Genomic DNA, 27,714 nt, shown 5'->3' with positions numbered 1-27,714 from the left:
TTTGGCCTGACTGTACCTTCTAAGAGATTTGGGGGATTCTGCCACTTAAATCCCATGGTGATAATTTTGTTGATGCAGTTGCTCGATTCAGTCAGAAAGACACAGCTGAAGAGAGATCTGTGTGGAGAAAAATCTTCTTTCTGAGTGAGGTTAGAAAATTCTAGGAAATACAAAATTCCAGTTGTGGGCTGAGGCATGGGATGCCAGTGCTGTGGCAGGGAGGATGTGCTGTGTGTGGATGTGGTGTTTTCCTGGAAAAGTGGGAAGAGTTTCCCAGCTGAATAACCCAGACACTGATCCTGACAGGCACCTGCATTTCCAGGCCTGGAGGGGTTTTGGTGCCACTGAAACCTGTGTGTCTTTCAGATCTGAGTTAGAAGTGAGCAGAGTTAGACTCATTGAGGAAAAAAATGGCTTTTATTTTGTCTGCTCCTCAGCTTTGACAGTGTTTGGGTCTACTCTGTATCCCTTCAAAAAACAAAATTGTTGCTGCAATTCTGATCCAAAAAAAGAGATCCTATCAAAGCAGAGACTTGTACTGGTATTTATTTATGGTTTATCAGATTTGGAGGGGAAATAATTTCAAGAGAATATACATATCTTGGAAGATAAAAATTCTCATGTGCTGTATGATTAATGGACAGTAATAAACATTTTGTAGGAAAATTATATTCATAGAGTACTGTATTTAAGGCATAATTTAAAAATAACATAGTCCTTTTTCTTTGAAACTGTGAATTTTAATGACTTCATGATTTCAGTTTGCTGAAAAGGGAAATATCTTGAAGTTTATAAACTTCAGTAGGTTTCAGTACCATATGTCATCTTCTCTAAAGTTTCATTTAAAAATGTCCTGCAGCATATTTTAACATGCACTGGTTTCTTGAGCCTCTGTCTTTTCCATCAATCAGAAGAAGGGGTGTTCTTTGGAAGTGGTCAATGATATCTGCTACAGAAGAAAATTCCTGTGGGATGGAAAATATGAGAAGGCTAAGGCCAAAATGTCAGAAATATTAGTAACCAATGGAAACAAAAGGTTTTTAAAAATTTTAAATATTTATCAATATTATAAATATATATATATGGTCCAGATCAACTGTTCTCATTCCTGCCATGATCTGTATGTCAGAAACTCTGTGTACAAGGTGCTGCAATGTTGTACAGTTAATTTATATAGTCCTGGTCTGTTTAATACATGCTGTTGTCACTGTGCTTGATGTGATAATTGTACTTGAGAGTTCAGAGGTGGCTGATGAGTTCAGGGCTTCTGTCTCAATCAGAATTGTGCTGATCAGTCTGTCTGGTGCCAGCAAATCCACACAGCCCTGCAGGCTGGGGCTGAGCCCCCAGTCTGGGAGCAAAGCTGTAACTTGGCAGGTTTGGATTAGCTCTCAGCTCTGCATTTCCCTGATCTGGTGTCTCAGTGGTAAACAAACATTCCCTAACCAGGCATGTGGGTTTCTAAAGGCTGTGTTCTAAGGCTACCCCTTCACTCCCTGAGTGCAAACAGCATAACCTGATTCTACTTCCAGCAATAACAATATTCTCCCATGGAGAACTCTAAGACAGTAAGCAGAATTCCACCCTGGGAGAACAATCACCTGACACAGAGTAATGAGGCAGGGGATGCCTTAAACTGTGGAAAACACACAGTACCTCTTTTCCTTTTAAGCTGGTTCCTAACAGATATAAGTGCTCCTGCTCCTGGTAGCGGATCTGGATGTTGTACACTTTATCTCTGTACAGCACCATCAGCACGTACGGGTGTGTAACAGTTTTTCGTGAGCTGTCTCTCACCAGGAATGTTCCATCCTGAAACATGAAAAAATGAAAGATGACAAATAACAGACACTTCTGGGTTTGAGCAGTGTAACAACTTTCACTAGAGCACTTGTGCTTTCAAGTGTTTTTTCTTTCTGAAATCTTCCTTTTTGATAAGAGAAACTGCACTGTTAAAGCATTTAGGTCTTTTGACAAATGTGTTGTCTTTCAGTTTTCTACATCAAACATTCTGCTGCAAAAGCAGATTCTAAAGGAAGGTAGGAATGGTGTTGTATGAGGGAGAGATTCCATTAAGGGAGGAAGTGAAATATCAAAGACCAAATCTCACATCACTTTAACCAGAAGAGAAGTTCATTTCCGCTCAGTGCCAATCACGTTTCCTACGTGATGTATTTATAGACAGCTTAAAGTAATCACCTTGCCTGTGTAATTCAGGTAAAGGCAGTGATACTGTACCACTCCCTCTGCTTTTTTAATTTCAGATCTATTTTGACAAGTCTTCCATTGAAACCCCTTCCTTCAAGGCCCCATAAGCTGGACTTTAGTGCACACCACTGGAGTGGTGCACATGCCATCTTCAGCCAGTGCTGTGAGGCAGCACAGGGTAACCACAACTCCCACAGCAATAATTCTATTTATCTTTATGATTTTAATTTCTTACCACATGTACAGATAAGCCTTGTTTGAGCCTGTACTTCATTTTGGTGGCCTAGGAAAGGGTGGGATGGGCAGCCCTTTGCAGGTACCTTGTTTATCCTGCGGAGCGCTGCCTCTGCCTCGGGCCGGCTGAGGAAAGCCACGTACCACTCCTCCTTCAGAGAGCCCTGGGGCTGGGGGACAGCACAAGGACAAAGTCAGACACAGTCAGGGAATGGCAACATGCAAATAAGAGAGAGAAATCTCACTGGCAGGGAGATGTGGGTCTGTGTGCAGAATCTCTGAGGTATGAGTGTCACGGATCACACTGCTATTTATTATGGTATGGAAAGTGCTGCTAAGTTGTTTTAAATACCTTCTCACTTTGATAAATTCAAAAATATTACAGATCTAGCTATAATGCTCCTCCAGGTAAGCTAAGAAAACAGATATTTCCAAATACTTTCAGTAAAAGATTTTAAGTGGCATGTTCTTTTTTGTCTACCTGGACACCAGGCACAAAGGCATCCTTTGCCTTCATTTGTCTGTTTGGTTTTTAACTATCATCTGAGACAATAATGCAGACTTCCTGTGAATGTACTATTTATGGTTGCCCAGCAGCATTATCACCATGAGTGGTTTGCTGTAAACTTGTTTTAGTTAAGGAAATGTGAAGCAAAAATGCACTTAAAAGAATGAGTCCTTTACTCATCAAAGTTTTGTGGAATGAGACTGAAAATCTGATGCTGCTTGAAGGTGGTTGTGCAAAACAAGCAACCCAGCAAAGAAGTATTTTTCTTATTTTGCTCTCCTGGGGTTCAGCTGTTGTTGTTTGTCGTGGTGATGACAAAATAAGGCACTACAGTTTGACACAGAAAAGGAAACTGAAAGTACTCAGTAGTGTCCTCACACTGACTTCTGACTAGAAAAACAACTTTAAAGATGTTTTCTCTCAAAACCAGAAAACTTGCTGTCTTTACAGTTCTGGTTCATGTTTTGTACCTCATCTTCCTGCGTGTGTGCCTGGTGAACAGTCTGTCTGCTGGGAACTGGCAGGGGAGGTCTCATGTCAGCTGGGCCTCTTGAAGGAGATCTGCTGCTGCTGCTGCCTTCAGAGATACAGAAGTAGAAAAACAATGTTAAAACCAGGAAAATAATTTCATCTGTGCACCCAGGGTGTAGGATCTTGATTTTATGAAGCATGAAGTATTTCTATCACCCTGGTACTAAAGACATGTAGAAATTATTTTAAATCAGATTTAGGCTTCTCTATGAGAACCAGGTTCTTTACATAATTCCATCCTTGGTGCACAGGGACTTTAACTGAGCTCTTGTGGTTCAAATTTCCATAAGAACAGATGAACTTGGAATAGAGGTGGCATTTTATCAGTTTCTGTACCACAATTACTCACTTGAGAGCATCCTGGTTTCTTTAGAGACAGAAGTAAGATTGTCCCTTTGCAATCCTTGCCTTCTCAGCAATTAGAAAGTAAAAAATGTCACTGTAGGATACTGACAGCTGTTACCATGTGTAAAAAAATACTTGTAAAGCAATTGATGTCTAAGTTTTCTTCTTTTTTTTCTCACAAGATAAATATGGAGCATATTTCACAGGAAAAGCATTTGCTAACCTTTTTGGGGAGTATACCACAGTGATTTGCATAGCTCAGCTCTCAGTACTGTACAGAAAAGGATGGTTATATGAAATTTTGACACTGGTATAACTAGGCAAACTTCATGGGGGAAAAAAAGCCAAAAATCTTTGATTCAGACTAAGCAAGGTACACAAGATGCCTTTCAGGAACTTGATAGTTTTCTGTTCACAGAAACATTCATAAGAAAAAAAAAAGCTATTATATTGACTGCACTGAAACTACTTTCAACTTCCATTTACTTAAAAAAGGAAAAAAATGTGCTAATGCAAGATACAAACCTGGATGGAAACGTGGTGGTTTCAGAGAGGCAGTTGAAGACAAGTTTCTAGCACTGTTAAAAAAAAAAAAAAGAGCAGTCAGTTTAAATACAACATTTCTTTACAACATTTCTATGCTCTCATCACCTGATCTGACTGTGTGCCTGTTTTACAGAATGTGAGAGCCCCTTGAGACCAGTGCAGGGTGAGGAGAGCCTTCTCTTTTCTTCTTTTTGTTTTTCTTTCCTTCTTTTTGTGTAAGTGGATTCACCTTTAAGTTTTCCTGGAGCTCAGTATCTGGGAATAAGATAATCAGTGAAGGCCACTGAGACTGCAGGAAAGTCCTTCAGCCTGGGGAGCTTTCCCAGGGAATTTCTCTGTCCTCCTCCCCAGGAAGCACAGGGAGCAGCTCACCAGACCCTTCTCACTGCAGGGCTCCACTTACAGAGTTATTTTTCTTGTAATTCTTCTTCTGTAACATTATTGATAAAATTGGAGCTTCACATTTTTGTTGCAAGCTGAGAAGAGCCAACACCACCAGGGACTGGGGCTCTCCCACATGAGGAAAGGCTGAGAGAGCTGGAAGCTGAGAAGGCTCAGGAGAGATCTTGTAAAGCACATTAATAACTGAAGGAAGAGCCAGGCTCTTTTCACTGGTGCCCAGTGACAAAACCAGAAGTTCCCTCTGAACATCAGCAAACATTTTTTAATGTGAGGGCAACAAAGCACTGGAGCAGGTTGCCAAGAATGTTGTGGAGTCTCTCTCTTCCCTTGGAGACATTCAAATGTGGTACCAGGAGCCTGTTCAAGGAGACCTTGCCTGGGTAGGGCAAGAAGACATCCAGAGATCTGCCAGTCTCAACCCACATCCAAAACTGCTCAAAATGGAGTCTCACTCTTCAATTTTTGTTATTATTTTTTGTTTCTTCGCCTAATTGAGAACAAGTGGGCTGCACTCCTTTCCTTTACTGTTCATATTTCTCTTCTGCTTAAATGAGCTGTTGAAAAGGCTCTGAGATAAATATGCTAATTTTGTTTGCACAACAAAAACAGCCTATCATGACTTGATTTATGGGAGAGAATCAGTCAAACCAGGGGCCTCTGCTACAGCAAAATTTGGCAATGCTCTTTGAATATAAGCAGAAGTGTTCATCATAGGAATAGTTCAATTTGCATATGACCTTGCTATTGCTACTGCAATATTTGTTTTGCTTGGCTGTCAGCAGTTCCAGAGAATGATGGTAAATGTGAGGAATTCATCAAAGAGCCATTAAAAAAATACAGGGATTGGAAAATGTGCATCAGACATGGATTCAAGGAGCTCACTCTAAGTCATCAAAGTCTAAGTCTGTTACATGGTAGATCAGAAATCAAAATTTAGTTTGGGGCTCTTCTGTCTAGCAAATGAAGGTATAACAATCAAATATTTGTAAGTTGGGAAAAAATTGCAGCAAGTTTCATAATCTAAAATAGGAATTATCAACCATTAGAGTAAAATTCAGTGAAAGGGAGGTGAAATTCTTTCAGATTCACCTCCAGACAATGGGGGTTATGGGGTATTTTAGTTTTGAAGTGTGAGGAGTTGCAGCTCTAACACTTAAGCTCCAAGAGTGTGCAGGAGCCCTTTGTCCTGAATCCTGCCTGGTTTTGTAGGACATGATCCCTTCCCAAAAGGATGGACATCCTTATGGATCCTGCAAGCAATGGGAGAGGTGTCCCAAGAATGGAAGCCTTGTAGGGTCCTGATGCCTTAGGATTTAGCTTTTATATTTTTCACTGCTTTAGTGTATAACTGTAAAACTCCACAGCCTGTCAGCTCCTGTTCTCCCATTTTATTGAGATAAAACAATTCCTCTCTAGGCCTGAAACTCAAGGACACCTCACTGTCCCAGGCCCTGAGAGATGTAAACAACAGTGAATTGGGGGGGCAAACTTGGAGTAAATAACTTCATTACCTGAAACTGTAATTGGAGGATTAACCCCTGATATGTAAATGAACCAAACTTTTAATTGTGTGAAAAACTCCTGACCATCTTGGCTGTAGCCCCTCAGAGGCTTTGACTTCCCAAGGTCACCTATTGAAGGCCTTCAATAAATACCTGCTTTTATTCTCTTAAGTTTATCTAGCCTCTGTTCCAGGTAGCCACTCCAAGGCATCAGTTTTAAAAACTTCCTTGCCATAAAACAGAGATTCATGGTTTTTCTGGGTTGCCTGATGTGCACTCTTTGCTCCACTGATACAGAGCTTCAATTCTAGAAAGGATGCTCCTGGATAGTAGCAACAGCACCAACTAGCATTTTGTAGAGGCAAGGGCACAGTCTCTGTAATGAACTACCAAGAGATTGAGATTCAAAAGGAATGACCAATAAAGGTGAAACAAACCTCTCTGCAGCAGGAATGCTGTTGAATGCTGGCTTAGGTGGAGGCTTGACAGCTTTGGGTGGGAATGCATTGGAGCTGTAGGGGGGCAAAGACATCTGTGGCACTGGTCTTTGGAGAGCAGCTGTGGAGAGGAAGAGAAGGAAACTTAAGTCCTACATGAGGTATTCTTAAATGAAGTAGAAGGAAGAAATTCTGTCACCTTACTGCTGTTTAATTAGACAAATATAATGCAATAAACAGTCCTTGATGTGTTAGTTACAGATTGGAAACTCATATGATCAGTTGAGAAGTTAAAAGTAGGTATTAAAATTAAAAATAGACTGGAACTTTAGCAGCATTTACATTTTCTAATTTCTGTTTTGGATAAGCCACAATTCAGGTACCTTAACTGCAGCAGAGCTGAAGGTAGTACATGTTTTCTGTCACATTGCTTCTAAATAGCAGATTTGATACCACCTTTTTGAACATCATTCTGAGATTTTTCCCAGCATGAAATAAAACATTTTGCTCCTGCAGTGTCCTCAGACCTGAACAAGCAGTAAGAGTGGAACAGGTTAACTGTGCTCTGCACAGCTTAAATAACTTTATTCTTTATGGAGGCTGAGGGGCAGTGATAATTCATAGACACTTGGCCAAATGTCCTGCTTCTGTTCTGGAGTCACTTTACCAACTTAATTTCAGAAATCAGCATTCTGCAGTAATTTATAAGCACTGCTGGTACATGGAAGAAGTTCTGCTCCTGTTCATAAAAGTGACTAACATTGCACAGAGCCTGGTGCCAGCAGGTTTGCTGAGGACTGGGAGACACAAGGGTTCTGTTTCCAGCTGTTTGATGCTGTGTGCAGAACACAAATCTCTCTAATGTATTGTGTTTCAAAATAAGAAATCCTGCTGGCTGCTAACTGGCTGACTGAAGGAAGCTATTAGCTATTGATTTCCTGGGGTTTGTGGCTTTGATATATAAATCTGCATGAGGCACTTCACAAGAATTCTACAGCCTATCAAGGCACTGCCTGACTTTAGAAATGGCCCTAAGGAAACAACTCTGAAATCATTTTGTTTTTACTTTTTTCTTCTTTAGAACTAAGACAAAGAAAGATTTCAAGTTTGAAAAACCATTGTAGAAATACTTACTGTCTTCTTCTTCCTGGGGACCCAAAAAAAAAAAAAAAAAAAAACATATTATAGCACAATTCTTAGGAATGTTTTACAAAACAAAATCTGGACATTGGTGAGTTTTGAGTATACAAGGACTCCTAATACATACACTGTCACTTCCCTCTAAAATGTTGGGTGTTTTGTCTTCATTACACATCAAATAATTTTTAAAGTTTTCACATTAAAGTGCAGCTATTATTTACAAACAAGGTGTGTGCTGGATGTCCCATAACACAACTTAAAATAGTCAGAAACTCTCAGGAGATGTAAACTTTCCTTATTCCTTCAAGTAAGTGTAGATTCTCAGAGTAATCTGAAAGTTAAACTTTTAGGTCAGCTTAAGCTGAAAAAACCCCAGAAGCCCAGCTCTTCTTGAAGCAAAACCACTTCTCCCATGTCATAGAAGAAATTCTGGCCTTATTCCTCCTGTTATCCAAGACAAAGTTCTCAGCTTGGCACAGAAGAACTGTTTAAAAACACCCCATGTGCTATGAAAGATTTATGAGTATTCTTTGTAATTTATAAAATAAACAAGTTTACCTTTCCCAGCATTATTAGTTTATACAGGTACTTAATTTTACTGTACTCTACTTTTAAATATATGCTTTGAGACCATACTTACTTCATTTCTTTTGTGTGGTGGCCAAGTCTGCCTGAAATGAGAAAAAAACACTCATCACAGGTGGAGTAATACTCACTTCATGTGCATTAGGTCATATTTTCAACTAGAACATGAATTTATAGTAAGTTTGAAAGACTAGTGGATGCAGAAACACTTTTTCCTTATAAAAACATCTAGGATTCTAGTTTTCAGCAACAATCTAAGGCATAATTGTAGTCCTTAGCACATCTTGATTTTATCAATATGGAAAATGTCTGATGAATTGATTTTAAAATTAGAGCTTAAAACAAGTTTGTACAATGAGGAAACATTAGTCTTCAAGTCCTGAACTCATTTATAGTATTTGACAACACTACTGGAACACATCATAAGGATATCAGGCTTTGTTTCTCTGATAAATTATCCTGGCTGATTAGTAGATCTCAATTATTTCTTCTCTTGTTTTAAGTTCAGTCAGTGTTCAGCCCCCAGGTTGTCTAGACAATGCTGGGGAAAGATCCAGTTCTGGAAAACACTGCTGGCTGTTAAGGAGTTCTGCAAGCTGATAAAATCAGTGGGATAAAAGTAAAGCTTTCCTTTTCTAACACCCTAAAACAGCAATAGAACTCATGGATGGATGTTCCCTGGAGCAAAAATTTGCTCTGGTGGAAAAAACATGGATCATATCTATCTTTGTATGACTTGGACGTGAGTCATGGCCCACGTAATGGCTCTTTCAGATATGACTGGAGAGAGTTTTTCTGCATTCACACCTTTCTGCAGCTTCAAGCACATCCTGTGCATATCAATAAAGCAAAACTTTGGTGTGCACAGACCCTGCTGTCCTGCAGTACCAGTAAATCACACCATCCTTGGCTGATTTATAGCAAGCATATCTATATGCTGGTCTGTATTTTTGTTAGATTTCATTTCTCCTTTATAGAATCTCAATTAAATGAGCACTTACTTCCCAGGGCTTTGCTTCCTTAGAGGAGGTGGATTGCCTCTTTCATATCTCTCACTTGATGGGACAGGGGGTTTTGGCATCATTGCTAACTGTTCTCCCAGGGATCTAAAGCAGGAATGAGATGAAATAAAGGCAAAAAGCTGCTTATGAAGAAAAAACTGGGGAATACTGGCAATGAGAGGATCATTTGCAGAGGACAAACTCTTACCTTAGCTGTGAAACCAAAGGCTGTAAAACAACAAGGAATAGTTAAGAGAATGTGTAAGTGCATCAAAATAGGCAAAAACTATCAATAATCACCAAAAAAAGAAAAAATTACCTTTTCAGGAATGCCTGGCTTCTTCCCTGAAAACAGCAAAAGGTTACATTTAGAAAAAAATGGAAGTTAATTCATTAAACTTCCTATTAAATAAATGAGTTTTGAATTAAATTGAAAGTTAATCTTGCAGGTTGAAGAACTCACATCCTGAGATGTAAGCCAGAAAAATATTTTGGCTTTGCAAGTGATGGTAAAATTGCAATCTCTCTTATTAAACGGAAATTTAAACATTTTCAACATGGTATGTGTCACAATCACATTATCTAAGGTTCAGCTTTGAACTACTGGATACTTTTTTGTCATTATATAACAGATAAGAGTTTAGATAATAAATAAAATTGTAGAGTCATATCTGGAGATGTTTTGTGTAATGTGGTTTTCAGGTCTGAAGGAAATGTAATTTTTTTCTGGGTCTTATTAGCTCTCAGCCTTCTTTTAAGTCTGTTGCCACATTACCTAGAGCAGTGTATGCAGTTTCGTTACCTCTGTATGCAAAGGTGATTTCCTCCTTTAACCTACTGAATATTTCCTTGTTCAATCACTTGGGTGTACATCAAACCTTTATTGCATAATGTCTTTCTGTTCACCTGTCTAACCCAGGGCTGCTGTTCTCTAGATGAAATTTCTGTCCCACATGGTAAGTTCTGCTCACATCATCTATTCATAAACAGATTACTTTGCTTACATTTGGTTGAGCCTTGTTCTTTTGCATTAATTACATACAAACAGATGATTTTCAGTAATTAAAGCAACCCCAGTGATATAAATGGAAGCAAATACTGACCTGATCCTGGGCTTTCTCTTTCATATGGGGGAGCAAGGCGATCCAGAGAGGGTTTTGTGCTTCTGTCTATAGAAGGAGCTGGGGCTAAACACAACAACTGTGTGAGATCATTTGCTTGATCTGTACCATAGGTCAATATATCTTTATTTTGTGTAGATTAGAACTGGTGTTACTTCTTAAAATAACAATTCAGACTCCTGTAGGAGTGGTAGAAGAGAGTGGAACTGAGGGAGAAGAGGGAGAAGTGAAGTGCTGCAGTCTAGGAAAGGCATTACAGAGAGCACCAGCTGCACTCACGTTTCAAAGGCTTCATGTTTCTGTCTCTGCTCAAGTCGTTGCTTGGTGGAGGAGGGAAAGCTGGCAGCTAAAACAAATATTTAACAAGTGGTTAAAATGTGTCTTCACCTTTCTGTTGTGATGCATTAACCCACCATGCACACCTGCCAGTGCAGCACAAGGAGCAGGTCCCTGCTCACTGCAGGAGGGACAGGAGCCAGGACCCTCCTGGAGCACAACCTACACTCTTTGGGCTTTGCTGGATGCAGAATTGCCTCCACCTGCTGTGTGTCCCAACACTCCAGGGGGATGTCTCCTCAGGAAGGGGGGTGTAATGTCAAAGGAAAGGAACAGGAGCTCCAACAATGCTGTTCTATCTCTGTGGCACTGCATCAGACCAAAGGTCCCTCCATCACATCCTAAACCTTTACTTGTGTATGCATTGCTAGGTTTAGAACATCTGTTGTGGCAAACACTGAACCTATAGTGCCAGCTGTCAGCAGCACAAGACCTTCCAGTTTTGAAGTATTCACAGCAGGAAAAAGAAAGGAATCAAACCTTGGTCATCAGTGTTCTGATTATACAGTCTCTTACACGTCTATGTGGTCCTGACTCAATTGGGCAACTGCTAGAAGTATAGTTTGGAAAAACATAACCTTTTTTTCATAACAGAGGCATCTCTTACAAATATATAATTTATGTGGGAGAGGTATTCACAAGTAGGTGTATATTTCCAGTGTAAGAATCAATGAAGTAATATGAAATAATTAAATGTATTTCTCCCATGAAATTTAATTGTTCCTTGAATTGTTCCTTTTAACAGAGTTCAAATCTATTTTGAGGGTTTCTGCTCCATATACTAGGTGAATATAAATGGCCCTACACTTGGACTCCTGAGAAGGTCCTGGGATTGGAAATAGGTGAGATTTTAAGAAAGGAACATACAGTAGCACTTCTTCCCCCAAATGAGGCTGGGCCAGGTCGCTGGGGTGGCACTGGAGGCTGATGTGGAGGCTGATGTGGAGGCTGATGTGGTGATCTGGTTGTTGAAGGTCTGTCTAAAGAAAACAAAAATCCCAAACTAAACAACTCCACAGAGTTTGGTTATTTAATACTCACTCAATCTTTATGGCAAAGAGCCCTTACAAGAACCTGGCCACTGAAGTTAATCAATCACAAAGACACTGCTGTAGGATTTGAGTGGCAATTCCTTTAGGATCAGTGTGTTGTTGAATTCCAGGCTGGTCTGTCCCTGTGGGGGTGACTCCCCTGCCAGGCTCTTGGCCACAGGATTTATTTCATTCCCTGCTGCCCAGTGTGTGAAACACCAGCCAACCTGGATGGACTCCACACCTCCAGGCTGCTGAGGAATCAGACATCAAACAAAAATGACAGGCAGGGACAGTTGATTGTTCTTTTCCCAAGTTTCACTAGAATCTTTTTGCCATTGTTGTGACAACCTGCTCTGTCCAAGGCTGCACTGCTAAAGCTACTGCAGCATGTGCATGTGTGTAACTTCATACAAGTCCAAACCAAAGGCCAAACAATGCACACATCACACAAAACTCATCTGTACTCCAACACAGCTTGTCCAGAGTAGAAAGTGTAACTTTAAAAGTCACAAAGTCACAGAGTTTGCTTCACTAAATCCTGCTCATGAACTACACTGTTACCTTCAAGAAAAAACCTTCTATATTCCTAAAATGTGGCTGATAACATGGGAAAATCTAATTTGCAAATTATTAATAGCATTTAATTCTCAGTAATTACCTATGTAATCTGTGCTGCTTGGAAGTGACTTGGCAGGAAATATGACATTGTGGTGTGCTTCATCATTATTGGAGGGAGGTGGCTCATAGCCATCACTGTCGTGTTCTGCTTCCTCAGGCTCCTCTGTTGGTGATTCATAGTCAGCCTCATCTTCCTTTTCCTGCTCTTCATCAGGGCTTTCATAGTCATCATCATCATCATCCTGGCAAAGGAGCATAAAAAGTGCATGCTGGAAGAGAACCCTAAACCCTTCAGAGCAGTTTCCCTGGGGCCTTTCACTGTGGTATTTTTCACTCTAGAAAAGACCAAATTTTTACAACCAGTTTGAGGGGAAAAAAAAATCTGTTGAAATAATATGGGGAAAGGAAGAAATGTTCCACTAATGCATGGAGCACTCGACACAAATATCATTTGGTGACAGTGAGTGCAGTGGGAGGTCAAGATGAGGTTTTTAGGGAACAAGCCAGTGTTCCTAGGAACACGATGGAGCAGCAGCTGATGCTACTGACACTCATTTTTGCTTGCCCTCTACAGCATGCAACCCAACTTTTGAAAATGATTCATAAAAACTGAGGTCTTTGATTTGGGTCTTGGTGTCCTCCTGACCCAAAGGTGACAGGGTCAATATGGTCACTGCACATCTGTGCCATCTGCCAAGGCTTGAGAGAAAAAGAACACTCCATTTGTCATTTGGTACCACAGCTGGAATTTCCAGAGCCCAGGTGCTCTGTAGGTGGTTACTTTTATCTCTTGTGCTCTCAGAATAGCAGCAAATCTCCTGTGAACTTAGCAACAAGTGTCTTCTAAAAAAGCCTCTCCCTTTTATTTGTGAAGAAAAGCCATCAGCACTGGTGAGCCTCAGAGATCACCATAAACAGGCTGTGTTTCAGCAGCTGGGGTGGGTGTTTCACCCAATGGCCTTGTCAAGGCATCTCCTGTGCCAGCAGGAACTTCTGCAGTCCAAATGGCTTTAAAAAAATTACTGTTCAACAACTTGGCTCTAGAGACTAAAATGGCAAGAATTTGCCATTGAATAACACAGCCTTGCATCTGCTAGACACCTCTTTTAAGAGCTTGAAACAGGCATGTAAAATTCAGCTGTGGGATCTGGTCCCAGGCTGGGAGCTGCTACTCATAGGAAGGCAATTCTGAATTCCTGGGGGAGAACCTTTTGGGAAAGGAAATTATTATTATTAACCACTCCCATCATTGCTGCTCCTGTTTTTTCCTGCCCCCAGGAAGAGCAGCCAGGGCAGGAAGAGAGCCCTGAGCCAGGAGTTTTTCTTCACCCAAATACTCACAAACGAGGACCAGCCTCCGTCATCCTGAGCGTACCCTGTGCAAATGGGATAAGCACACATTATGGTATTGGCTTCACACCAATATGAAAATCAGTGCTAGATGCATAATGTTGGAAAACTTTGCTGTATGAACATGGTTCTTTTAGTTCTGTTATTAGCAAAACTTAGAAATAGCAATGTGATAAATATATTTTTCTCGGACTAGAACATGATGGTGTAAAAAGGTTTTTGTTCACGTAACTAACTCAGAGAATTGTCAAAAGATACTCAGGAAATTCTTGGATTATTCTGTCTGGATGAAAATAATCAGAACTCCAGGGAAGGAATTTCTTGATCAGGGAGTAAGCACAGGATGGTGCCACCAAAAAAAGTTGATTTACATGTTGGAGGGGATGATTTTGAATAATGCTGAAAGGTCTATGAATATGCAACATGTTGATGCATTTAACAAAGTGTTTTCTGAGTTACTGTGTGCTCCTGGCTGAATGTCAAGCACCTGGCCATAAGAGCCTTTTGTTTTATTGTCTTTATCTCCTATTTGTCTTTTTTCATTAAACCTTTTAAATTTTACCAGGAAAGTGAACCTCATTTTTCACACAAAGCACAACCACACATTTCTGAGCAGGGACAGCTTTGTCAAAGATGTAATAACTTGACAGAAAGAACCCCACAAATCCCAGGTGATTCTGAGCCTCAGTCCTGTGCCACAGAAGGAGCTGCTCCTTCAGAGCCAGGCTGGCAGTCACAGAGGGCACCTGAGTAAAATCCTGATTCCAAACTGAATGGAAAAACTGAAATCCTGATTCAAAGCTTTTGAGATGAAGCTGCTCCACTGTGCCATGATCTGGGTGCTGGCACTTGGAGTTTGTCCCCTTTCCAATTTCAATTATAGAATTTGAAACAAAAGGTTTTCAGAATGAGGCCAGACTTCTTACCTCCCTGTTTAAGACTATTTTTGCTTTCATAAAAGAAGGGTTTGGCTTGTTTTTTTTTTTCATTTCAGCTTCCTTCTCTAATAGAGTGCTGCTAGGAGGAAGGGCAGGGGGTGGAGATGTTGGAACAGAAATACATAACCACTGATACAATTTATTGGGTTAAAGAAAGACATTTTGATGATTCTCAGGTAAAAGTCTCTGCTCTTGCCTTCCTTCACCACCTTTTCACTTTAAAAACATTTTTTCTTACTTTTTGTCCTGCATCAACACTTTTCTTTTTTAAAACTTCTTTATACTCCCATATTTTCATTTATTGTTTTGAATTTTTGGTTCCTAACCCTGCTCCCCTCAGTTGACTCTGTGCTGCAAATATTCATTTAATATTTTTAAACCTTTTTTGTTGTTAGGGTCTGCCAGTATACACTTACCTGTGTTGTCTGAAGATTTTTGTGTCTGGGCCCTGCAACAAAGATAGAAAAAATAAATTCTTTCTGTCAAATGTTTGATGCTTCTATTGCAAATAAGGGCTATAGTTAACTGTTACAGTAGAATGGAGTTTACATAGATGAGTTTTGACTATGCCCAAAATGCCAAAAACACATTATTTGATATTTACATAGAGGATCCTAATAAAATCTAAACTGTTTCAAGAAGAATTGAAGTCAGAGAAGTCAAGTGGTTTGAAGCAGGGGGACTCAGTAAATACATTTACCAGTCCTGAAAACAGAAACTTCAGTTCATTAATGTAAGGTTAAATAAGGTTTTTATGGTTTTCAACTCTAGTTTTGGATTCTAGTGAATGGAAAGGTGTGAAAAATCATATTATTAGATGATGCAAAACCATGTTATGTACACTGGACTTGGTTTTCACTGGGTAGGACATAAATTGCTCTTTTCTCATAGAATGTTCTTGCAATTTTTGCTCTTCTTCCATTGCAAATATTATATTCAGTGACAAATATTAAGAATTGAAGAGTATAATGATGTGTGGATCTGTGGAATGCATTAATGATGATTTATTAGTAATATATGCCTAGGTTTCATGGCCTGCTTAAGGGCTGTGTGCTCAGGTGGAAAATTGCATAAAACATGCAATTGTTACTTGGTTCTGGACATGGCAGAAGTATCTGGGGTGTTCATGGGCTCAGGATTTGATATTTGATATCAGATGGCATTAATTATTTATTAATATTTATTTTATGGAATTTTCAGGCTGCACTTGATCCAATGAAAAGCAGTCCAGAAAAGATCTATCTGAAAGTTTTGAACGAGAAAGCTGAGTTGTCTTACTCACCATCTTGGAAGGAAAGAGAGCCTCCCTTCATTTTTGTTTATTTCTTGGCTTAATTTACTTACAATTCTATTGGAAAGAAGAACAAAAATAGTTTAAAAAAAAATCCTTGAAACTCATTATTTGTCAAAGCAGCTAAATAATTTTCTTCATCATTGTCCCTCAGTATTTGGTAAATTTAATCTGGTAACTCATGATTATTATTTTATTTACACTAAATTTACCATCTTATTGGCAAGTTGTGCTACAGCATATCCAATACAAACTAGACTGGTTTTACCTTGGTAAAACCCCAGGTTGTTGGATCATGGATTTATGAAAAATAAACATTAAACCCACCAAGCCTTAGGATCCATGGGTGTTGTAGACATCAAGCTGCTTCAAATAATGGCCAAGGCATTTGTATGATTTTGCATGGGAAAAAAAGCAAATAATACTTCAGGAAAACAGAGCTTATGGCTGCAAAAGCAGGGATTAAATGTTCCCTGAAATTCTTCTCTGTTCTTCTTGTGTTCCTTCCTCTGCAGCCATCCCTCATCCAGAATCCTCCAGCACAGAAGGGGGAAAGGCTGATTTAATTCCATGTTTAATACATTTTCAGGGCATGGCAGAAATATTCATGGAATATCAAAGGCTATAATTTTATGCCTGCAGAGATCTTTGCAAGTGGAGGACAGTCAGTACTAAATTCACAGGGTTAATTCTACTGAGAGACCAGAATTCTGCTCCACTCTAAGGAAGTTTGCCTCTGTAATTATTTTGTTTCAAAGAGAGCTCAGGATGGGCCATGATCTGATTCTGAATTGTCATTATTTCTTCTTGAGGAACATCCAACTGAGAAAGTCCCGTGGCAAACAAAGCAAATTATTTACATACATCCAGTTACAAATATCCCATTTTACTTCCAGCTTAGGTCTGTCAGAGACAGCAATTGTGGAAATATAAGTATTATTTAAAAAACCAGGGATTTAATGTATCTGTCTCAGATTCTAAATTCTGTAAAATCTTATTTGTTTGTTAATTCAGAGTTCTTCCCCACACATCTTAGACTGGGTCAATCACAGTTGATATCAATATTGTAAAATATTTGTTTATGACAAATTATCACCCTATTTTGGTTTTCTTCTCCTTCCATGCCTTTTTCAGCAATAACAATCCCCTAATTTTTTTCCAAATGATCTAATTAGTGTATCTTTCATGCCTAACTGCTCTTGTGAGCCAGGACTGGAGGAAGACAGGTTTTCAAGCCATCTAATATGAAAAACAAGCCAACAAAATGAAGTTATTTTGGATCAGGGTGGTAGTGCTCCCTGAAAAGGATGAAGGTGAGTGGTGTGAAGTTAAGGATTTGCACTCAAGGGTCCAAGTATGAAAAAAGAAATACAGAGAAGAACATTATTTAGGTTTTCTTGTTTAAGGCAGTATTGTGCAATTTTCTGGTTTGAAGCCAATATTATCACACTTGTCCCTTTTTTAAATAAGCACATGCACAAGTGTTAACAATTTCTGAAGGATTACAGCTCTCTAAATCTGACATTGTTACCCAAGCAAGTTGGATAAAGCAAGAGAAACTCCAAGTTATAGGCACAGGAGTGCTCTGGCTCTTCTTCCCCGTGGAACCAGACTGTTCTGCACAAGACATTTCCTTTTGCTGCAGGGGATAAGGAAGTTGCTGTGTGAAAAATAAATTCCATGTGAGACATCAGGAAATGTCCTGGGGTGAGCAGTGCCCTGCACACATCACTGCTTTGGTCAAGAAGTGGGTAATGGAATTTGTCTGTGGTTTATTCCCTGCTGTAGAAGAGGCAGAAAATCTTTCAGAATGTCTTGGGTTTTTTTCAGCTAAAAGAGTGAAATGAAGTTCTCTGGTTTTAGAACTAATAATTCTTAGAGCTCAGACTTGCCAGGGTGTGAATGAGACCTGAGTGTTTGGAAGCTTTCTGGACTAAACCTGGGCTGGCTGCTAAGAGGATTTACACCAACTGGTTTTTGAGGAAAAACTGACAGGAAAAAGATGATCATCTTATCTTGCTGCCAAAAAATTAATACTATAGCACTTAAAATAATCTAAAATAATTCTTAATCCAATAACAACAAAGTGTCTAATCTTTCCTTCCAGTCTATTTGAAACGCTTCAAACCAACTGCTCAGAGGGTTTATTAGAAGAAAGCAAATTTTAGGTGGGTCACACTTTACAAGGAACGTTCTCAGGGAAGATTGGTGCACTGAGCAGCTGAGCCTGCCACTGCGTGAGGAAGGAAGTACCAAAACCACACTGCTCTCTGAGCTGTGGGAGTGGATGATAGGAGAGGATAAGGCAACAGCACTTGCAGAAAATGTTACTCAGACTTCTCATTCTCTTTCTACCTCCTCCTCCAGTTGCTAAACTTAAAACTGGCAGGAAGTTGAAATTTAAAAAACCCCACACAACCAGCCCCCAAAGCAGGACTCCAGAACTGGCTTTTGTTCACTTAACTGCAGATACTGTTGGCATAACAGAATCCACTCTACATGTACTGGGACAAAGGGCTCAAGATGGGTAAGAGCTGGAATAAAGCTCCTCTAGGGCCAGGAGCTGCACAGTTCATATGGAGCACTGTCAAAAGCAGAGCTGGTGTCCAAGTCTTTGGTTTGGACTGGGCAGATGCAATGCTGTTTAATTGACTTCAAATCAGACTGAATATGTTATGTTCCAAACCTTGCAACAGCCTTTAGACCCCAGCTGAGAGCAGGTGCACACACACTGACACTGCCCAAGGCTTAACTTTTAACAGAGAAAGCTCAGATTTCTCAATTTTATGTTTGCACTTTTACTCTTCTGAAAGTAGAAGGACTTTCAGACTGTGCCACGTTTGCAGGCTCTGGCTGTGTCACACTGAGCTGGCAGATGCCAGGAGTGCAGTGAGGAGCTTTCTGCTACTGGAAATTTCTGCCAGTGCTATGGGATGCACTCTGCAGTGCTGTGGGATATGCCTTCAGATTTTTTCCACAAAATCTCAGGTTTGCCATGAACCTGCCACTGGAATAGCCAGGAAGATCAACAGCATCCTGAAAACTTGAAACAATTTTCTGTCAAGGTAGTAAACAACAGAGTGACAGACTAATTGCAGTGTTTATATAATGGTTCAGGTGTCAACCAACCACCAGCATTATTTTTAATTAAATCTTTGCCTTTTCTGTTTCTGACCACGGTAAGTAAGGCACATTCTGTTGAATGTGCTTTAAAATATTTTGCAAGACTCAAGTTTGTTCTCCACAAGTATAAAACTTCATGACCTTTTCTGGCTGGCAGTAATGTTAATGAACAATAGGAAAACTCTGTTTTTCTCTTAAGCTGTAAATTTGCCTCTTGCTTCATTAGATTTATCATCAAAATGTTAATAACACCCTCATGATTGGGTCTGGGTTTCATTTAGCACTTAGGACTGATGGTCAGGGTCTGCTCTGTGTAAAATACACCAAATCCCTTCCCAGTGATCTCTCAGGACACAGTGTGTTGTTTGTGAGGATTCTAAACATAGTGGTATTAATAGTAACTTTTTAAGAAAAGTTTTGTTCAGCCCTTTAAGTGAAGAGTGCTAAAGATTTTAAGAAGTATTTTAACTTTCAAAATAGTGGTTAAATCTGAGGGTTTTTGGTTTTTATAGAGAAGCCAAAAGTTTTATGAAGACATGCTCCTGGAACAAGGCTGCTGGAGGTTAAATTTCAAAATAATAATTCATTAGTAATAACAGAAGGTTGTAGAGTTTTGTAATTAGATGCAGGAAATGACCTGTAATGTCATACCTTGTAATGACAACTGTGACCTACTTCTGACTCTTGAAAAGTCACAGAATCTTCCCCAGATAATGACACAGTTACATTCAAAACCTGAGCAGTGGGTTTGCTCAGATAAATGTTTAGCAAGCCCACAAACCCAGCTCAGGAGCCTGTGCAGATGCAGGCTGTGCTTTGCAAACCTTGTGTGATTCCAGAGCAGAATATTCCTGCTAAGTTTACTGAGGAACAATCTCTCTTGTTAATATATCTTTTATTCATTTCATCACTGGCCAATGCTCTAAGTGTAACATCTGCTGTTTGTATTAAACTTTTTGCAGAATATGCTCAGGTTTTAGCATTGCTTTTAGGTATCAGGTAACTATAATATGCTAATGCCTCTTTCAGCTTGTAGAACTCTTGCTGCAGCCAATTGAGGTTTGCATGGTGTGAATGTGTTCTAGCAGAAGTCAGCAGCCAGCCCTTTGTGTTTCAATGACAATGTGGAGATTCTGAAGTAAAGAAATTAATGTTTAAAAAATGGCAGATCCTTCTGCCCATGAATTCTATCCAGGAAGGTTGTATTAGGGTTAAACAGATTTTTGTTTTGTTGTTGGGGTTTTTTTGGTTGGTTGGTTGGTTGGTTGTTTTTAGTGAGAACCAGTTCTCTTCCCTCTTAAAGCTCTAAATTCTTGTTTTAAACAGTGGCATGACATGGAGAGCCGTTCTGCATGTATAACCACCATATTCCAGTGAATATTTTGCTTGTTTCTAAGTATGAAAAAGTCTGAGAATAGAAGCCTTAGTTCCAGAGCTTTCCCTCAGATTTGAATATCTACTTATTTATTTATTCAGTTCCTCAAACTGTGCACCAAGCTTCACTCTTCTTTTAAAGATCTCGATTTCAAATTCTCTTCTGGTTGAGAAATCCAAAAAATTTGAGTGAAAAGGCTGAGTTCAGTTTCTGCTGGGGTGTAACAAGTGAGAAACCCAAAAGACCTGTCTAAAAAATGCTGTTCTCTTTTTCTAGGGTGTGAAAACCAAATTTTGAGGTATCAATAGGTTAAGTGAGGACAGCTCCACATGGTTAGATTTCATTTTAATGATTCAGCTATGGCATTAATTTCTCTGGTTGTCTGAGTTTATTAGACCATCCACTGGCTACTTTTCTCTCACAAATTTGAAGGGAAATCACCAGAAGTTCTCAAAATTAAAAGCTCAGACAATGAGAACAAGAGGTAATTCTGCCAAAGGACTGCCAAGGTGGGACAAATTGTCAGAGAATTACAAGTTCTACAGCATAGTAAAATGAGTCTGTCACAGATAATCTGGTCTATCATCAACATCATTAAATGTTTCTTCTAATTGAAAGTGACTTCAGAAATTCTGAGACATCAGAGCATCTTTTAAAAATAATATCTGCACCTCCTTACAAATACATTGTGCACCACCAACCCCTATTATCAGGATATTTACTGTGTGAAAATATAGATGTGATTTTAAGAAACACGTCACATCCAAGGCTTTCAAATTCAGTCCTTCATATCTGGTGTGGACAAGGGAGTCCTGCTGAGTTCAGCTCTTCCCACCAGCCCACCCATGAGCACAAAACATTTCAATATTCTTGTATTCCCCAGAACACCTTCCACAAGCTCTGAGGCACGAGAAAAGGCAAACAAATTGTATCTTGTGTAGCAAAATCAACACCTGAGTGAAGGGAGGGAGTCTGGAACTGGGAAATGAGCAACAGAGACTCAGCCATGCTGGAACACCTTGAATTCCTTTTTTATTTCTCCCTCCTTTGTTTGGAAGACCATGAAGAGCTCCATGTGTCTCATGGTCAGAAACCTTCTAACCTCCAGCTTAAATATGTAGCAGACAACTCACAGCAAAATCAAATCCTTCACTTTTCACCATGAAATATTAGAAGCAGCCAATTTATTATACTCAGTATTGAATTAATGGGATTATTGTTCTTCATTAAGTAAATTATGGAAGTTTTCAGATGAATTGGAAACTTTTTCAAGGCCTAACCCACAGGAGCTGAGGAAAGCAATTGAACATTAAATCACATGGCCCAGACTGATTTCTTTTGAACACCCACCTAAAGCAAAAGCACATGAAAATAATTTCCAGTCCTCAGCTCTTGTGGACATAACTGACTTTTTTTTTTCCTTTAAGTTAAAGTCAACAGTTAAGCAGTGAACAGTTAAGTCATACTTCAAAGGTAATACTTGCACAAAAGTTTAACCTTTGTGTAGCTGCTGTCAGTCAAAGAATTTATGCACGAGTTCTTTTGAACATCCCCCAGACAATCTTCTTGTTTTGTATCACTTTGCTTGAGCAGTCATGACAATTCTCATTTTATTTTGGAATATTCTTCTTTTTCTCTCAGTACGCTCCAATAAACAAGTCTCTGACCAATCACTCACAAATCATTTGCCTGATATTTCCTATGAGACTTCACTGCCAAACAGCTAAAACAAATTCTTAACATTAAAATAGTTTTGACTTTACTTACGGCACTCTGAGCTTTGGAAATTTCTGAATATCATTTTCAGACATGTTCTGGAAAGGAAACACATGGGATATGTGACAAAATTGTCCTTGGAACACCCTCCAAGTAAACCATACACGTATATTCAAAAATGTGGTATGAATTCATGTAGAATTTACATCACTTCAGAAATCAAATAAATTGAATTCCTTCTGCACAGTGAAATTAGGCAAGATTGTGCATGATTGCAAAATTTCAGGGTAGGACTGTAGGTTTTAAAATACAGAACCTCTGGCTGCAGTTTTTTTCTGAGAACTTTATCTGTAACAGAGAACAGAAAAATCCCACGTTCTAGGGGACACACAGCTAGAAAACCCCTTGGACCTAAAGGCAGCCTAAAAAAATCTTTCTAGAAATAGGAAGGGGGGAGGAGTTTTGTTCTCCCCTCAACTATAACACAGGGCTGAGATTCCTCCTGACTGAGATGTGCTGTCTGGAAACCTTTCCTGATGCTGCTGCAGTCATCCCTTCTCCTCCTCAGTCTGGACACATTCAGGCATTATGAAGACTTTGGATTTTGTTGATTTAATGTTTTGTTTTGTTTATCACAAGCTCCATGAATTCTCTTTGGAACAGGGATGATAGTCTGGCTCTTTTTGTCTATTTACTGGTAACAATAATAGGTTTCTAATTACACATTGCTTCACAAAGCTGTCAGTGTCAATGTTCAGGACTGAACAAATCCTATCTGAGTTTTTCCACAGTATTTTGCCTCTGGGAGGAGTGAAACACGGGGAAAATGTGCTGCTTTTATGGAAATGTCCTGCAGTACTTTCTGAAGAATCATATTTTTTCTAAAGGCTTTTTAAGCTTCCCTCTGGAGTTTTATTCTGGTGATAAACCTGACAAATATCAGAGGTATAAACTCTTTTACAAGGGCCATATTTCTGTTTTAAATAATAGAGAATTTTATTAGAATAAGTTATATGGAAGCCCTTTGGTTTTATTCCCACTGCATCTCAACAGGGCTTTCCTTGTGGTAGCCAGTAGACACAGAAAGATGGCTCTGAAATTAGGATGTTATTCTCATTAATTTTTATTCTGATTTTAATTTTTATGCCAGGTTTATCCTGTAGATCTGACAACAGCTAAAAACCCAGCAAACACTCAGGCTGAGCAGCTGCTTCAGTGCAAATGGAATTTGGCACTTTTCACTCACAAAATGTAAAAAGATGTTTCTCAGAAAAACCATTCATAGAGAGAAGCAATTTTTTTCCAGATTTCTTTGTACTCTGGAATATTTTACTGGACATCTTCCGTGGTTCTGTTTAACAAGTGAACTTCTTCCTTTTTTTTTTTCATTATACAATTGCCAAGTAATTCAAAAGCTTAAAGAGAGTGTGAGTAGAGGTGAGCAGCTGCTTGGCTTGCCCAGCAGAAAACATCCTTCCAATCTGCTGGGATCACTCTGAAGAGCTGCTGCCCTCTGAGCTAATTACAGAAACACTCTGGAAATAATAGAAAATCACAAAAATCACTTAGAAATCACTCATTTATTGAACTTTCTATTTGCACCTCAAACTACCAGAATGTCATCATGCTTCCAGAGCCAGAACTCCCACTCCAGCCACAGACCCTCAGTGCTTGAGCTGGGGAGGATCCCTTGGGGGCTGGGAGGATAAATCCCATGACACATCTGACTAATGCAGGAGGGAGAGGTCAAATCCTGCTCCTACAACAGGGGTTTGAAAATTTTTATGTTTCATCTCAATGAAATGTCAAAAATCTGAATATTAGCACAAGTACATGAAAAATACAGAACTTTAGAAGAGGTATGTGGAGATCTCCCCACTATTACTGATTCAACAGAAGACCAAAATTACAACTTCTGGGGAAATAGAATGGTTTTATTTGAAAATAAAAGTAAAAAGCAGTAATACTAAAAGCTCTCACATCTTATGGACGTGTATGTAAGACCTGGAAACAGCTGCTATGTTGGTGGAAGTTATCAGCTTTCTCTAAAATTAAGCCAAGCCTGGAACAATGCTGATTTAAAGCCACTGGGATTTTGCTTACTAGTTTTGATGCTCTTAAATTTTATTGATTTTGTGTATGGCTACAGAAGAAATCTAATTTTATCTATAGAGGAGTGAAGGACTTATTCCAATGAAAGACCAGTCATTCTGAGCAGGGCTGTGTCTTCCTTAGTATGAGAGGATAACTGATAAATGTGGGTTTTCTGTAGTTAATATTTGAAAACAAGAATTTCCTATAAAGGAAGAGATTAATTCAAAACAAGATTATTGGTTTAGAAGTTCTCTGTCAGTTTAAAAAAATACTAAAAAATATCCACATTGAACAACAGGCTTGGGCTCCCAGCATTAAAGCAAGTTAAAGCAAGTTAAAGCAAGTTGTCTGGCTGATTTTAGCAAAAGCATTTACCTCCCACATTTACACCTCAGTAATCACCTGCAAGGTGGCTCTTCATCTGCAGGTGCAAAATAAGGAGGAGTCAAAAGCATCACCTGGCTGGAATTTTACAGGAATTTTACAGGAATTCTACAGCTCCACTTACCAAAAACCTTTGTCCATTGATGCTGTGCTTCCTCACGACCTTCTCACAGTCCTTATACTTTAGCTGTCAATGAGAGGATGATTATTGCACCCTTAATTATGAGAATCAATAAAGATACTTAAACATATGGCTGGCTTTGAGAAGATGCTTTCAAGATACCTTTTTGTATTCTATGGCTCATTTTGTCCCATCAACATGGATTTTTATGACAGACATTCTTCGGTGGACTTAAAGGCTTCCATTCATTTAGGAACACATTATTTCTCACATTTACAAAACACCTCACACTTGCCTGGCCCAAAGAAATATTTGAAAAATGGATTATTGTGATACTGATTGGGATGAGCAGCTGCAGAAGTAGAGGAAAAACCCTATTATCCAGGAATACTAAAGCTGACTGATCCCAGGGAGATCTCACTTGTTAATCCTGTAAATTATCTGTAATATTTGTAAAGCTTTTCCACAGTATGATGTTTTCCAGCAGCATTTAGACAAGGATATGCTCTTCAGAAGTTGCTCATGTACAGGTTGACCACAAAGCAAGACATAACTTTTAAACATTTCCAACAGTTGTCCCAAGATGGTTTTTTCGGTTTTTTTGTTTGTTTTGGGTTTTTTTTTTTTTTTAATTTGAATAGTAATGGCATAATGTAAGAACACAATTTATATTTTGGTCTGGTGTTTTCTGTTTCAAGTTGGTCAGGTCAGAAGGAACCCAAAGAGCAGGCAGACAAAGAAACTTTTGGAGACTTCAAGACAAAAGAATGAATCTTATTGTGTCTGAAACTTTAGTCAGTGAAAGTTCTGCAGACAAAGGACCCTGGGATAGCTCCCCTAAAGCAGAGAAACTCCTGCAGGGAGCTTTATGACCCTGTAGTTCCATCCCATATTTCATTTTAAGGTGTAACTTTGTAACTTGGTGTACCTGAGAGGGGATCCTGGAAACACCCAACAGTAGAGAGGATATTTTTAGGAGCCACCTTCACTTATTTATATGAAGAAACAGACCTAACTCTGGTAAATATTTTAGGATACAGATTAAAACTTTTGTGCAGATTGAGGATTTAAACCTGGTAATAATTTCTTTCATAGAGTGAGTGCTATCATGTTAACAGCACAAGTCTGTATGCAGAAGGAAGCAACACTTCACTGTGATGGAGACCTAATCTCAATCTTGAAGTGATTGATAGAAAATTCTGTTTAGCTATTAAAAATAAACCTTTGAATATCCCAAATATGAACACCCTTGTTTTTCTCTAAAAAAAATTAACCAAACAAACAAAAACAAACAAACAGACAAAACTTTGGAAATTATTTGAAAATTTGGTTCTTCATTGGTTCTGGTTCATTCATTCTCTGAGTTTATCTGGGACAAAATCTGGTCACTTGTGACAGGATCAGCCCAGAGCTGGCTGATTTGGGCTGACATTCTTGTCTTACCCAGGTTTTTTAGGTTAAACAGCTTTTGTCCTGCTTTAGCTCCCTGAGAGTAGAATGCCATTGTCTCTATTCTGGAGAGTATCTTACTCACTGGAAGGGAGACACTACAGAAAAATGTGCATTCAGTTATGGTAGAACCTAGCGTTGATCTTTTTATCACTGTTCAGAATATTATCATCAGATCTTTCAGAAAGTTGTTTTCCCCTTCCCAGTTTCTTGGAAATGGTGGTCCAACTTCCCCCTGCAGCACTGTTGAAATGTTTTTCGTACTTGTCTGAAGTTACCTGTTGATAATGATCTCATCTGTTCCATCTCCAGTTTTTGGTTTCACTTTCCTGTGCCAGTAACTCCTGCACTCTAAAATTAGGGGCTTCTAAGTAGTTGGCAGTTTCACTTCTCTGGAGATTTCATAGACACAGAGTCTATGTTTGTTCTGCTCATCTTTATTAAGTACTTCTGCATTCTACTGTCAAAATTGCCTCAACTCCCCAGATAAGACTCCCACAGTGTTGTAGGAGACATTGAAAAAAATAAAGTTCACGTTACTTCAAAAGTAAGCCTGAGGTGTTCCAAGTTTTACAAGTCTGGCCATGGATGTGATTAACAAAGACATTCAGAGGCTCATTTGTTACACCGAGCAATTTGGGAAAAAATATCACTTCTCAAAATCATTGAAGATGAAACAGCAAACTTGTAATCTTCACACTTAGTGCCTTCTGCAGCTGTTAATCTGTTACACCAACAAGCACTGTAGTAAGGTGTTTAATTTTCTCTAACTAAGCCATGAGTTTCTCTTACAGCCCATTTAAAAATCCCTTTCAAGATTCATTTTCACTGACCAGTTGAGCTCAGCTTCTCATTTGACAGCGGTTTTGCTTTTAGCTCTGCAGCGAGCTTTGCCCACCATAAAATATCTGAATTTAGCCCAACCAATGTTACAGCAGTTTGCTCCTCCATCAGACAAAGACAAAACAGGGCCAAACTCACCGTCCTGAAATATTCTGCCAAGTCATCAGGGTTCCAGGTGAGCACGTCGGAGCGGTAGGGGACGTTCCGCAGGTCCATGGTCACTTTTGTCCCCAAGGCAGTCAGGGAGAGCTCACAGCCAATGGCACAGCCATAGATTCCCTCTGTGTGGCCAGCTCCAAAGAATTCCTTGCCCAGCCTCCAGCTGCTTCTGTCAAGGAACTGTTCTGGTCAACTTAAATTGTGTTGTGAGTTCGTTCCAGAGAGACACTGCTTCCTCTGCTACAAAATGGTCTCTTCTCAGAAAAGTTTCAGCTAGTCAGCCTTACCACTTCCTTTCTCTGAGTATAAATAAGTAAACAAGG

At 39.3% G+C, this 27,714-nt stretch overlaps 1 protein-coding gene and 1 long non-coding RNA gene across 2 annotated transcripts in view; one reads left to right on the top strand and one right to left on the bottom strand.

Annotated features, from left to right (window-relative positions):
- The window catches only part of LOC117003153, a 100,017-nt gene that overhangs the window by 64,877 nt on the left and 7,426 nt on the right, over nucleotides 1-27,714 (top strand). The window lies entirely within an intron of this gene.
- LCP2 (lymphocyte cytosolic protein 2) lies at nucleotides 719-27,714 on the bottom strand. The gene is made up of 21 exons (XM_033072812.1): nucleotides 27,371-27,714; nucleotides 24,944-25,006; nucleotides 22,393-22,439; nucleotides 16,119-16,184; nucleotides 15,253-15,284; nucleotides 13,890-13,924; nucleotides 12,589-12,790; nucleotides 11,764-11,876; nucleotides 10,840-10,906; nucleotides 10,543-10,626; nucleotides 9,759-9,784; nucleotides 9,648-9,667; nucleotides 9,440-9,544; nucleotides 8,494-8,524; nucleotides 7,848-7,860; nucleotides 6,714-6,834; nucleotides 4,352-4,404; nucleotides 3,421-3,527; nucleotides 2,529-2,612; nucleotides 1,657-1,812; nucleotides 719-965 (listed from the first exon to the last, which is right to left on the bottom strand). Exons 1-21 carry the CDS (start codon nucleotides 27,446-27,448, stop codon nucleotides 843-845), a joined length of 1,626 nt encoding a protein of 541 aa, XP_032928703.1. The 5' UTR covers nucleotides 27,449-27,714; the 3' UTR covers nucleotides 719-842.

The sequence above is a fragment of the Catharus ustulatus genome, chromosome 15, assembly GCF_009819885.2.
Source record: "Catharus ustulatus isolate bCatUst1 chromosome 15, bCatUst1.pri.v2, whole genome shotgun sequence".
Classification (NCBI taxonomy): Eukaryota; Metazoa; Chordata; class Aves; order Passeriformes; family Turdidae; genus Catharus; species Catharus ustulatus.
Note: the sequence above shows the minus strand (reverse complement) of the source record. Positions and strands in the feature narration are given on the sequence as shown.

Excerpts from the sequence above, each read along its gene's own strand:
- LCP2 (XM_033072812.1), bottom strand. The coding sequence starts at position 27,448 with ATGGACCTGCGGAACGTCCCCTACCGCTCCGACGTGCTCACCTGGAAC. Across the intron at positions 25,007-27,370 it reads TGGCAGAATATTTCAGGACG|CTAAAGTATAAGGACTGTGA; the intron begins GTGAGTTTGGCC and ends TCTCATTGACAG. Across the intron at positions 2,613-3,420 it reads CACACACGCAGGAAGATGAG|CCCCAGGGCTCTCTGAAGGA; the intron begins GTACAAAACATG and ends GCTGTCCCCCAG.